Here is a 13,388-nt window from a genome sequence, read left to right as displayed (position 1 = left end):
TGGGATGTTTTCAGCTTCCAGGAATTGTGTACAGATCCTTGCAATATGGGGCGGTGCATTATCATGCTTCAACATGAGGTGATGGTCGTGGATGAATGGCACAACAATAGGCCTCAGGATTTCGTCACTAACTCTGTGCATTCAAAATGCCATCAATAAAATGCACCTGTGTTTGTTGTCCATAACATACGCCTGCCCATACCATAACCCCACCATGGGCCACTCTATCCACAATGTTGATGTCAGCAAACCGCTCAGACACGACGCCACACACGCCGTCTGCCATCTGCCCTGAACAGTGAAAAACGGGAATCATCCGTGAACAAAACACCTCTCCAACATGCCAGACACCATAGAATGAGCATTTACCCACTCAAGTAGGTTACGACGACTAACTGCAGTCAGGTCCAGACCAAGACTAGGACGATGAGCATGCAGATGAGCTTCCCTGAGACTATTTGACAGTTTGTGCAGAAATTCTTTGGTTATGAAAATTGATTGTTGCTGCAGCTGGTCTCAGACGATCATGGAGGTGAACATGGTGGATGTAGTGGTCCTTGGCTGGTGTGGTTACAACTTACACGTGGTCTGCGGTTGTGAGGCCGATTGGACGCACTGCCAAATTCTCTGAAACACTTTTGGAGACAGCTTATGGTAGAGAAATGAACATTCATTGCACGGGCAACAGCTCTGGTAGACATTTCTGCAGTCAGCATCCCAATTGCACGCTCCCTCAAATGTTGTGACATTTATGGCATTGTCCTGTGTGATCAAACTGCACATTTCAAAGTGTCCTTTTATTGTGGGCAGTCTAAGGCAAACCTGTGCAATATTTATGCTGTCTAATCAGCACCTTGATATGCCACACCTGTGAGGTGGGATGGATTATCTCGGCAAAGGAGAAGTGCTCACTAACACAGATTTAGACAGATTTGTGAATATTTCAGAGTAATGGGTCTTTTGTGTTTGTAGAAAATGTTTCACATCTTTGAGTTCAACTCATGCAAAATGGGAGCAAAACCAAAAGTGTTGAGTTTATATTTTTGCTATAATTATCTCTCTCTCTCTATATCTCCCTTGGCCAAACCTATGTCCCCCAAGCACAGGTTCTTGTCCTCTGCAATGATTTGGATCAGATAGAACTACTTTGCAAAGCATCTTTGAGGAGGCAGAAATCAATATGCTTTCCTTCTTGTAAAAGCAAAAGGTCTTGTTGTTGCTGCGCTCTGGGGAACCCCTGGATTTCTGGGACCCGTGGTTGGGAAAACACTGACGCACATTAACCACAATGTTTCCTGCAATCGTAATGTGCAGGTTCTCATTGTGGCCTCTTACATGGATTTAATCTGCTAGTCTAAAAACAAATTGCCAGATTAACGGACCTCTCACAATCCCTGGATCCAAGGAACGTGGATGTTGTAAGGAATTAGAGAACATGCTCTTACAAGACCAGGAGCAATCATATTCAGCATCAATGAAAGTGCAGCCCATGGCATTTGCTAGTTTTACAGCAACAAAACATTTTTACAATGTAGTATAAAAGGACCAAGGTTTTGCCAAAGACGTATATTTTAAACTGTATTTTTTGTTGTTTTTAGCTGTATAAGAAAAATGATGCAGTAAGCGTTATCTGGCATCATTGTTAGCTGAACATCAATAAAGTCTTGGGTCCCATGGCACCGACTTATGTACGGCAGCAAACATTAAAGGGAACTTGTCACATCCTTTCTGCTGCTGCTGAAAAATCAGCGGGCTGTCACTCCTCTGCCATGAGAATTTACAGTTTAATGCTGGCATCGAGCATCCGATTAGTCTTACCATGCCCAAGAAGAGTCTGGCTTATTCATGAGCTCTCCATGCCCCCCCAACCCCAAAGTGATGGAAAGTTCTTTCGGAGGGAGAAACCCAAAGGAGAAAACTGTCAATCAGCAGGTGGACAGGGAGAAGCGGAATATATGAAAATGACAATAACTTTCTGGCAGTGCCATACTCTTCCCCAGTGTGCTGTCAGGATTAAAAAACACGTTTCTGGGCAGCAACTTAAAGCTGTTATGCCATGATTGATGTTACATCATAAAGTACATGACAATACCTTTCTGACAAAGCTAGAGCCAGCCCTGCACCTCACATTGTTCCAGAGATTCACTTTTCCAGTTGCTCTATCTAGAAATCACATGAGGACAGGAGGCAGGAAATGGCTGGGAATGCTGCACAGTCCAAACACTGGCTGCAGCAACGACCCGCCTCGCCAGTAAACTGCCAAGCAGGACCGCCAGCCATTTCCTGCACATTGTCAGGAAGTGGAACACAGCAGGAGATCAGAGAGGTGAGTATAAGCATTTATAGTGTGCTGGCATAACCTGTTAAAACATGACAAAAATAAAATCCAGATCTGGAAGCCTGACCAAAAAAGTTCAGTCAAAGAATCCCCAGGAGATCCAAACCTCCAACACTAAACGTGTGTGCTTGAGTTAAGGCTGCATAGGAGCCATGGAGGATGGCACCAGAACATTACCAATTTATATTGATTTTTTTTTTTTTTTTTTAGGTAGAGAAGAGTAGAAGGAACTGAGCAGATTGATATATAGTTTGTAGGTAAAAGAGTCAGATAAACTGGTAATTTAAACATCTGCTCTTTCTTTAGTTAAAACCACCCCTGTGTACATTCATATGACAGCAATCTATGTATACACACTTACAGGTGAAATAAAAAAATAAAAAAATTAATATCGTGCAAAAGTGTATTTATTTCAGTAATGCAACTTAAAAGGAATTGCATTAATTCAACTTAAAATTAGAATATTGTGAAAAAGGTTCAATATTCTAGGCTCAAAGTGTCGTCACATTCTAGTCAGCTAATTGATCCATAGCCCCTGAGCAAAGGGTACCTCAAAATTGTGACTTTATGGCTTACAGCTTATGAAAACCCCAATCATCCAAATTATAACAAATAAAGGCTTGAAATATCTCGCTTTGCATGTAATGAGTCTCTCTCATAATAGTTTCACCTTTTAAAGTTGCATTACTGAAATAAATGAACTTTGCACAATATTCTAATTTTTCGAGTTTCACCTGTATACAGAGAATGCTACCAATCACTGATATTATCTCCCTGTGTACAGCTATCTATGTACACACACTTACACAGAGAATGCCATCACTGGTGTCACTGATAACACCTCCACTGTGTACAACTGAAGTCAGAAAAAGCTGAGATCTGCTCAGCTTCTCCTGCTCTAGAACATGATGCCTGTAGGTTGCATTCCAATTTTTGGTGGCAGGTCCTCTTTAATCGGCTGCAACCAGAGAGCCTCCTGTAGTGATTGTTACAGCATTACACTGATGATAAAGATGCCCACAGAAGAGCATTTTTATCTAGGCCTATCAGAACAACAAAGCTGTCATAATGTTATCCTAATTTGACTAATCTACTAATACACAAACAGATAACATTTCCCTCACAACAGCAGTAAACTAACAAAGAATTAGCTAAATATATAAGAGCATAATTTCTGTGCCAACTGCTAAAAAGGGATGATATTTGTATTTCATTTTTAATAGCATAGTACTACCAAAAACAACCAAGAAAAATATAAAATAGTTTTCAATGAACACAGTACAAGTATAAAAACTACTTCCTGACAAATATCCCTTTAAGTACAGTGGACAGTGTTCCTTTAGAAGTCTTACCTGAGGATCTCTGTTTAGCATGAAATGTCTGGTTCTGTGAGGTGTTAAAGATCTCTTCACCACAGCCCGATGATGAAAATGATAATAATCCTCAAAGATCTAGGAGAGATACAAGTAAAACAGTTAACATACACACAGAACTATGACCATAATGTGTTCCTTCATCTCATGTGAGCAGACACAGCAAAAACTATTCTATTATCCCCCCCTAGAAAGGATCATACATATGTAATAAATGCAATGGCTAGTATAAAACAGACGAGTTAATGAGAAAAAAAATGCACGTCATCAAGCACAAGCTTAATAGACTGTAATGGCATACTGTTATAACAACCACCTAGCATAAAATGGTTAATAAAAGCTGACTACATATAGGATCGTGAAGTATTTTGTGCTCGAACATTAGCAGAAAGAATCTGAGGAGACACATAATAGTTGTCAAATTAACACTGCATTTAATAAAGGCAAATTTGTGAGTCTAAACACAACAATCTTCTTCATAAAGAGTAGTCATCAAAGTTTCTACTAGAACGTTACACCAGAAGAGAAAAAGTAGAAATCTGTAAACATTGATAAGTGTTGAAGGGGTTAGAAAGCAATTTGTAAGGTTCTGGGCCCTTATCCAAATACAGTGAGGACCATTATCTCCAAACAGAGAAGGCTTGAAAAAAAGTAGTGACTCTTCCTACAAATGGCTAGGATGCCAAAAATGACTCCAAGGTTGCAACATCAACCCATCCCAGAAGAACATTTAAAAAGTGTAGGCCAGCATTTGTGACTCTACAGTGAGGGAGATGGAGGTCTATCAAGGCTGAAAGGAGTGCTGTTCAAGAGTGACATCAAATCTCATCTCACATTTACAAGGATGTGGAAAGCTTAGTTGTTGGATAACCGCTTCTTAAGGCCCTTTTACAGTGCCCAGTATTTAGGCAGATCATTAAAGAGCGCTCATACAAATGTTAGTTAACGATAATCGGCCAGTTTAAAAGGTGCCGCCGATTACCCAACGAACAAAGGAAGCGCTCTTTTATCAGGTAATAGAATCGTTGGTGCAGTCACCCAAATTATCGTTTGAGGGCTGATCGATTGTCTAAACACGCTCCGCTGCCCACCAAGAATGATTCTGGATGGGGACGAGCAATGGCATTACCGATTGCTTCTGTCCATACTGTGGATGGATCACTGCATATAATAGCAGTGGTCACCTCCAATAACAAGAAGGAGATTGCTGGGAAAGAAAGCTTCCTACCTGACAATCATTTGATCCATCGAGCAGTGTAAAAAGGCTATTAGAATATGGCTCAATCAAAACCCAATGTAAAAATCTGTTGTTTAAATAGGTTGTCTCATGACGTCACCAACCCTATTATGAGATATGGAAGCCACAGAGTGTGGTCCCCTTCTTGAGAACACCCTTTATGAGCCAGATGGGAGAGCGGCTCTGTACTGGGAGACTCGAGCTGTCATTGTGTTACAAAGATTACAATTGATCTGAATGGCTGCCATGTAATAATATATATTCCCTGCAGCAGAAAAGCCTGGCTGCCTGCGGCTTGCTCTTATGAAACCAAACTTTTCCAGGGGTGCCGAGAGTGGGACCCTGGGCGATCAGCTGATTGCTCTCTAGTAAGACTTCTTTAGGCTGGGTTCAGACCTGAGAGTTTTACAGCGCGTTCCTACGCACTGTAAAAACGCTCAAAGAGAAACCAATGCTTCCCTATAGGAATGGTTCACACCTGGGCGTTTTACAGCGCGTACGATCGCGCTGTAAAACGCCCGACGCCCCAAGAAGTACAGGAGCTTCTTTGGGGCGTCTTGTTGCGCGTTCCCGTACATAGACTTCCGGGAACGCGGGACAATGGGCGTTCGCTTGTCTCTGTATGCGCGATTGCAAACGCCGGTACAATCTCGCATACAGAGCACGACATCCCGAACGTTCAGGTCTGAACCCAGCGTTAGGTCTCTGTTCACCGTAGAGTCGTGTCTCCCATTACTGACAGCTTGTGATAATGATGGATGCCACAGACTTAAAATCTGTCCATCAGGTTTCAGCATAGCAGATACAATATTAGTCACTAAAAAGCACTAAATCTGATGGATGTGAGTGTATTGGTACTGTGAACAGAGCGTAACCGAGTATACTTACCGTAGTGTAACTTTCACTTTATTTTTAATATAGAGTGTAGAGCAGGCATGCCCAACCTGCGGATCCCCCAGCTGTTGCAAAACTACAACTCCCAGCATGCCTGGAAAGCCTACAGCTGGAGGGCCGCATGTTGAGCATCCCTGGTGTAGAGGTAGGGATGTTACACATTTTTGTAAAGTACTTAATTAAGGAAATAGGTTTCTTTGCACTAGAAAATAAGGTCTTCTCAGCAAAGCGTCAACTAAAAATTGCTAAGGAGAGCCTGTCTTCCATCTTCAGTGTACCACTGACTGCTGAGGACGCCTGTGTGAAACAAGTCAGAGAGGCAGGGCGATGGAAAGGGACAGTTAGGCCCCTTTCACACGGGCGAGTTTTCCGTGCGGGTGCGATGCGTGCGGTGAACGCATTGCACCCGCACTGAATCCTGACCCATTCATTTCTATGGGGCTGTGCACACGAGCGGTGATTTTCACGCATCACTTATGCGTTGCGTGAAAATCGCAGCATGCTCCTCTTTGTGCGTTTTTCACGTAACGCAGGCCCTATAGAAATGAATGGGGTTGCGTGAAAATCGCATGCATCCGCAAGCAAGTGCGGATGCGGTGCGATTTTCACGCATGGGTTCTAGGTGACAGTCTATTCACTGTATTATTTTCCCTTATAACATGGTTATAAGGGAAAATAATAGCATTCTGAATACAGAATGCTTAGTATAATAGTGCTGGAAGGGTTAAAAATAATAAAAAAGTTAACTCACCTTCTCCTCTTGTTCGCGTAGAGGCCGGTCTGTTCTTTAGCTGTGGCTGAAGGACCTTTGATGACGTCAGATCACATGCTCTATCACCATGGTGATGGACCATGTGATTGGAGCATGTGATCTGACATCACCTCAGGTCATTCAGTCCACAGCTAAAGAACAGACCGGGATCTACGCTAACAAGAGGAGAAGGTGAGTTAACTTTTTTATTATTTTTAACCCTTCCAGCACTATTATACTAAGCATTCTGTATTCAGAATGCTATTATTTTCCCTTATAACCATGTTATAAGGGAAAATAATACAATCTTCAGAACATCAATCCCAGACCCGAACTTCTGTGAAGAAGTTCGGGTCTGGGTACCAAACATGCGTGATTTTTCTCACGCGAGTGCAAAACGCATGACAATGTTTTGCACTCGCGCGGAAAAATCGCGCATTTTCCCGCAACGCACCCGCCTCTTATCCGGGCAAAAAACATGACGCCCGTGTGAAAGAGGCCTTAAGGTATGACCGTACACATAGCCAAGGACTGGGGTAGTGACAAGAGGCAGAAAGCCTCTGTATGATACATATGCATCTTCAGTGCTCAGTAAAATGCTGAAGACATTTTCTTTAACACTGAGCTTTCCCCAAGACTACTCTTAACACCCTGTTTTGTAGTACAAAGAAATGTCTTTACCTAATAAAAGTTGATTAAAAAAAATAAAAATAGAAAAAAATGTCTGCACAACATTTCACATGCAAACAATAGAATTGAGAAATAGGGATCATTCTAGATTGAAGTGGTATTATACCTACTATAAATGAAAAAAATATATAAAATGAAAATGGCTCTTAGCGCACATTTTTGATCAAACGCGTTGTCGGGCCCATCTACCAGGCGTCAAGGTGGCTTCCGCAGATGGGTACCCAACACTAATATACTGCCTCTCGTGGACTTACCTAAGCCTACAAATTTCAGGGCAGTGTAGGAACCAGCTACATTTATACTCTGCTCAGAAGCCCCAGGCAGATGGGCGTTGCCCAGTCAAAAAAAAAAAAATCGAGGCACTACCCTCAATATATACACACTACAAGAAAATTTTGACTAGCACATTCATATTCATAAACACATAGCCACCTCGATGCCCAGTAGATGGGCCAGACACACGTTTGATCAAAAATGTGCACAAAGAGCTTCTATTTTTTCATTTATAGTAGGTATATTACCACTTTAATCTAGAATGATCCCCATGTCTCAATTCTATTGTTTGCATGTGAAATGTTGCAGACATTTTTTTTTTATCAACCATGTTTGCTTGATGGATATGCACGTGTGATTATGTATATGAATGGGCTAGTCTAAATTTTCTTGTAGTTTCCGTAATAAAGCACGAAAAATAAATAAATAAAAATCCCTATACTATAGTAAAAATAATTGGAAAAGACAGGTACACTAAGGAAATCTTTATAAAAGAAGAAAAAAGAAAAAATACAAACCTGTCATATATAGAGTACAAGGCGGAACAAGTATTATACAGTTACGGGAAGAAAATGTTTTATTTCATGACTTGTAAGAAATACGGCAAATAACGGGAAGCAAACATACATTAAACTAGATGGACGGAAAAAATTGAATATACGATAAGTCTGTAGTCCACACACTCCAATAAGTAAGATGCCAATGCTGTACTCCGATATATCTACAGATAGGAGAGCTAAATAATCTGTGCCTCATGCCTTAGATACTAGCAGCAAGCTTCTAGTTATAATGGCTATATGCATCACATCCATAAAATCTTACACTATGAACTTCTGCCTTTAGATGCACTCCTATCTGATTTGATGCATGATTTCACCGTCATGCCCGCAATAACTGCCCTGCTCACTATACTCAGTGTATAAAAAAAAAAAAAAAACCCACACAGAAGAAAATTGACATTTCAGTAAAAAAAACACAATGGGCAGCAGTGGCAACGAGTGCTCTGAGTTGCATGGATCAGACATATGCCATCCTCATCTCTACTCCTACAGCGGAGTGCATCTGGCAAGTGACAGGGGTAATAAAGAAAATCAACTAAAAGAGGCGCACGGCTAATTTATGGCCACAAATAGAATTTTTACGCTGACAGCAGAACACAAGGGGGACATCTCAACGTTGCGGCGATGACAAAGTATAGAATACGCTGCCCAATGCATGTACTGACTAATCGCTGAATTATTTCTGTTTTACAATAAAAAGGAAAACGGGAGAGGAGGGGGAGCTGAGAACAAGGACAGAAGCAATTATGCTGAAAGATACGATTCAGGCCCCTTTGTGAGGTCTACGAGCTCGGAATCGTGAAGCCTAATGCATTTGTCTATTCTGTGGACGTTCACTTCTACTGTAAGTTAATGCGTCTGGAACATAGCGAATTGTTTGCCGACCAAAGCTCTCCATACACATCGCTGTACCCACAGATAAACAAGCCTCTGAAAGAGTCTGCTCTCCAGCAGCTTCCAGTGAATAGAGCTCACAGAGAATAAGTTTGAGAAGTATTTTTAGCATGTCCAGTATCCTTTTAGTTTTAATCAGAAAGGCTTTTACGTTTTGAGAGGCCATAACCCCTTTCAGGCACTGCCAGAAAGGTACAGAGTATGCCGCCTCTGGAATGTAACTAATGACCCTCCCAGCGTGATTGGAAATGTAACTGCAAATTATTTCTGCACTCTTACCGCCATCTTGTAGGATTTTTACTCCCTTTTTTTACTGCCATTTTAGTCTTTGGTTGATTCATACACACTTTTCATGTTGATCACACACTTAGAGCATGTGAAGTTTACAAAAAGCTCGATTCCATGTAATGTGTTGACAGGAGAAGGGACTTCTTTTCATCATGCCAATATAATCACGTTTTCACATAAGGCTTGTATTTTCCACAAAATAATTTGTTAAAAATAGGCGAGTATTTAAATCTCTATAGAGAAGTCGGTCACCACCAAAATCAGTTCCATATTAGGCATACTGTCATAAAGGATAGGAGCCCCCAAACATAACCAATCCTTTCTTGTGAAAATCCTGCCCTCTAATCCTTAAAAATGCTTCTTTTCTTTTCCATGTACATAAGGTATTCAGTGCACTATTGCTCTTAATGCTGCCCAGAGTCTTCCTTTTTATCTCATTGACAGCCCCCAGGATTGATGCTGGGGAGGCAACGTGTGCCACATGGAGCAGGCCTTGTCCATGGTGCACCGAAAGCTTATTTGCATAAAAAGATGCATTTCTCTGGGTTAGAGGACCAGATTTTCGCAAGAAATGTATGGTTATATTTCAGGGCACCTACCTCACATGACATTATTCTTTTTTGGGCTATATTTACACAATAGTTAAAAAAACGGACATGTGATTACCATTTTTTTAGCGGCCGTCACAAGTCTGTTTTAAGAACAATGGTAGTAGTCTATGGGGATATTCACATGACCAGTGAATAACGGATATAAAAAAATAATATGTCCATTTTCACGGAACGACAACCCCATTACAACTGAATGGAAATGGTTTTAACGCCAGTTTCTCAAAGGCATTAGAGGGGGAAATAAAGTCTGCTAAAAACAGACCATTTCCCTTTTTTTTTTTTACGTGTTTTTCGTGTGAATGTAGCCCAAGAAACTGATTTTGAAGGCGACTGGAGCCCCCATTGCCAGAAGAATCTATGGGCACTTCTACATTTATTCTATGGCATGGGGAAGATAGGTGGAAATGTAATGCATGGGTGTCCATGATCGATGCAGCAAATCTCCACTATGGCCATCAGATAGAGGTTTCAAAACTATACATTATATAAGTAGGAGTTACAAACATACCGGAATGGAGAAACAATAGACAAATTTTCAGACTCCAGCACTCACTTTTTGTTGAAGTTTCAAGTTCTCCGGCTTTATTATCAAACGTGCACAGATAATACAAGGTTCAATTCTCATAGGTGTAAGCTGTTGACGCGTTTCGAAAGTTCTTATTCGTAACAGTAGTGTGTTTGTGGTGTGCTCTGGTATATATGTAGGAAAGTCAGGTGTGCACAAACCCAAAGGGATTGGTGAGAAACTCCCATTTTTTGGGGGGAAGGAGGGATTAAATTTGATGGTATTGATTCCACCTTTGTGTGCAGCTCCTGACGTTCACAGATATCACCTGAGACACCCAATTCCTATTACTTTGTTATTCTGCCTGCATAAATAACTTTGTATTCTAACGTGATTTAAAATAAGCATGATCCAATATGAGTTCATTGGCTTTTTCTAACATAATAGTACTTTTCTTATCATGTAGCATGCAATAAAAAACGTGCAAATATTATAAAATACATAACAGTATTAGACATATAGGAAAAAGAGAAAGGAAAAGGAAAAAAGAAAAAAGAAAAAACCCTGTTTGTAAAATGCCTTTAGGATAGGTATTCGTTCACGTGTTTAAAACATCTAACCCATATTTTTACCCCATTATGTCACGTACCCAGAACATGGATTTGTTTCAAGATCTGGTGGAGAAGGATCTGAAACAGATCCATGACTCTCTCAATGACGACAACATATCCCACAATGTCTCCAAATCTCAAAAAAAAGCTCTTAAAGAGCTATCAGATAATAAAAAAATAATAATAAAAATGGCAGACAAAGGGGGTTCAGTTGTCGTCCTTGACAAGGTTGTATATTATAACCAAGTATTGGAAATTTTGGGAGACACTAACACATATATCAAACTTCCACATAACCCTATCATTAAGTATCAAGTAGAGTATATGCAAATCTTGGAAATTGGTTTAAATTATGCATTTCTCACACAAAAGGAATATGATTATATGAATGTGAAATATCCCATTACTCCAATAATGCATGCAGTTCCCAAAGTACATAAAAAACTTAATCCACCACCACTGCGTCCAATCGTTAGTGGTATAGGGTCACTAACAGAAAGACTTGGGAACTGGCTAGATTGCATTATACAACCTATGGTCAGGAGAGCTCCGGGCTACATCAAGGACACATCAGAAGTTCTAAAATCATTTTTTGATAAACAGTGGGAACCATGTTTTAGCTGGCTGACAGTAGACGTGGTAGCATTATACCCGTCGATCCCCCACCCCATAGCCCTAGAGGCTCTGGAGTATTATCTCCACAGACTCACAGGCTATCGAGACAATTTCATTACATATGTCCTGGATGTAACCCGCTTTCTCATGTGCCATAACTATTTTCTGTTTGACAAAGTATTCTATCTCCAGTCACAAGGAGTTTCTATGGGAGCTAAATACTCCCCAGCTCTTGCTAATTTGACAATGATGTACTGGGAACAAAAATACATATACAGTACAAACAATCCATATGCACACTGTCTTAACTGGTACGGCAGGTACATCGATGACCTACTCATAATATGGAGTGGAGATGTGCCTGCCGTACTAGATTTCATCCAATACCTACAAAATAATACCTATAATCTAAGGTTTACTTACACTAAACATGCCAGTGTGATAAACTTTTTGGATTTAAAACTTGTGGGTACACCAAATGAAAAAATTCAGACAGAAACTTACAGAAAAGAAATTGCGGGAAACACAATATTACGAGCAGACAGCCACCATTGTCACCACACTATTAAATCCATTCCAGTAGGAGAATTCATACGAGCTAGAAGAAACTGTAGCACATTGGAAGCCTTTAAAAAAGAATGTCGCATTATACAGCAACGACTTCTAGAAAGAAGATATCCAGAATGGATGATTTTTAGAGGCTTCCGAATTGCAAGGGAAAAGTCCAGAGAATGTTTGGTATTTAAAAACAAAAATAAAAGCAATAAATACAATAAAAACAAAAATACAAACATCTCTAAAAATCAGGAAATGTATAATGAAATACAACAATCCCCTGAACAAGAAAGCCCAAATAACAATAATAAAATAAGTATACAGAAGGATCAAAAGAAAAATTCTAAACCTACACTAGTTTTGACGTACAGTCGACAATATAACACAATTCAAAATATCATAAAAAAATATCTTCCTGTACTTTATGAGGATAATGTACTCAACACAGTGCTAAAAGAGGGTTGCAGGATAGTGCCAAAAAAACCTCAAAGTATAGGAAACGTCCTGTCACCCTCCTTGTTCACAAAGGAGCCCAGTCCACTTACAAACACCTGGCTTACATACAAGGGGTTCACACGCTGCGGTAGTCAGCGGTGCCGCACCTGTAATTATGCACAAAATACAAAAACTTTTGACAATACGAGTCATACACAGACCTACAATATTAAAACATATATTAACTGCAATTCACAGGCAGTGATTTATATCATTAAATGTGAATATTGTGACAAAATGTACATAGGATGCACAATAAGGAAATTCAAAACCCGATTATTAGAACACCTAAACTATATAGATAACCCAGCCTATGTCAATATTTCCAATGTGGCAAAACATTTCATAGAAAAACACAACCGTAGCCCCAAATTTCTGAAAACGTATGCTATAGAGCAGGTCAAAACCCATATAAGGGGGGAGACATAAAACATCAAGTTAACTTAAGAGAAGCGTATTGGATTTTTAAATTAGAAACCAGATACCCTAAAGGCTTGAATATGCGAAAAGAAATTATGCACTTCTACTGACTATTCCAACAATGACCGCAAAACTATATACAAGATTTCTACCTATGAGTCATTTTTTTCTCTTTTTTTTTTTTTTTTTTTTTTTTTTTTTCTCCTCTTTTCCCTTACCATAAAGGTCCGTATATATATTTTATTCTTTCCATATTTTGTGCTCCTGCATCACTGCAT

General features: G+C 40.0%; 1 protein-coding gene across 1 annotated transcript in view; it reads right to left on the bottom strand.

Annotated features, from left to right (window-relative positions):
• Positions 1-13,388, bottom strand: part of FURIN (furin, paired basic amino acid cleaving enzyme) — a 200,865-nt gene that overhangs the window by 94,669 nt on the left and 92,808 nt on the right. Inside the window, exon 3 of the mRNA XM_044279493.1 lies at positions 3,691-3,789. Coding sequence (XP_044135428.1) covers positions 3,691-3,789 — 99 coding nt within the window. The remainder of the gene's footprint in view (positions 1-3,690; positions 3,790-13,388) is intronic.

Source organism: Bufo gargarizans, chromosome 2, assembly GCF_014858855.1.
Source record: "Bufo gargarizans isolate SCDJY-AF-19 chromosome 2, ASM1485885v1, whole genome shotgun sequence".
In the NCBI taxonomy this organism is placed as follows: Eukaryota; Metazoa; Chordata; class Amphibia; order Anura; family Bufonidae; genus Bufo; species Bufo gargarizans.
The sequence above is the reverse complement of the archived record's forward strand: the minus strand, read 5'-3'. Positions and strand labels throughout refer to the sequence as shown.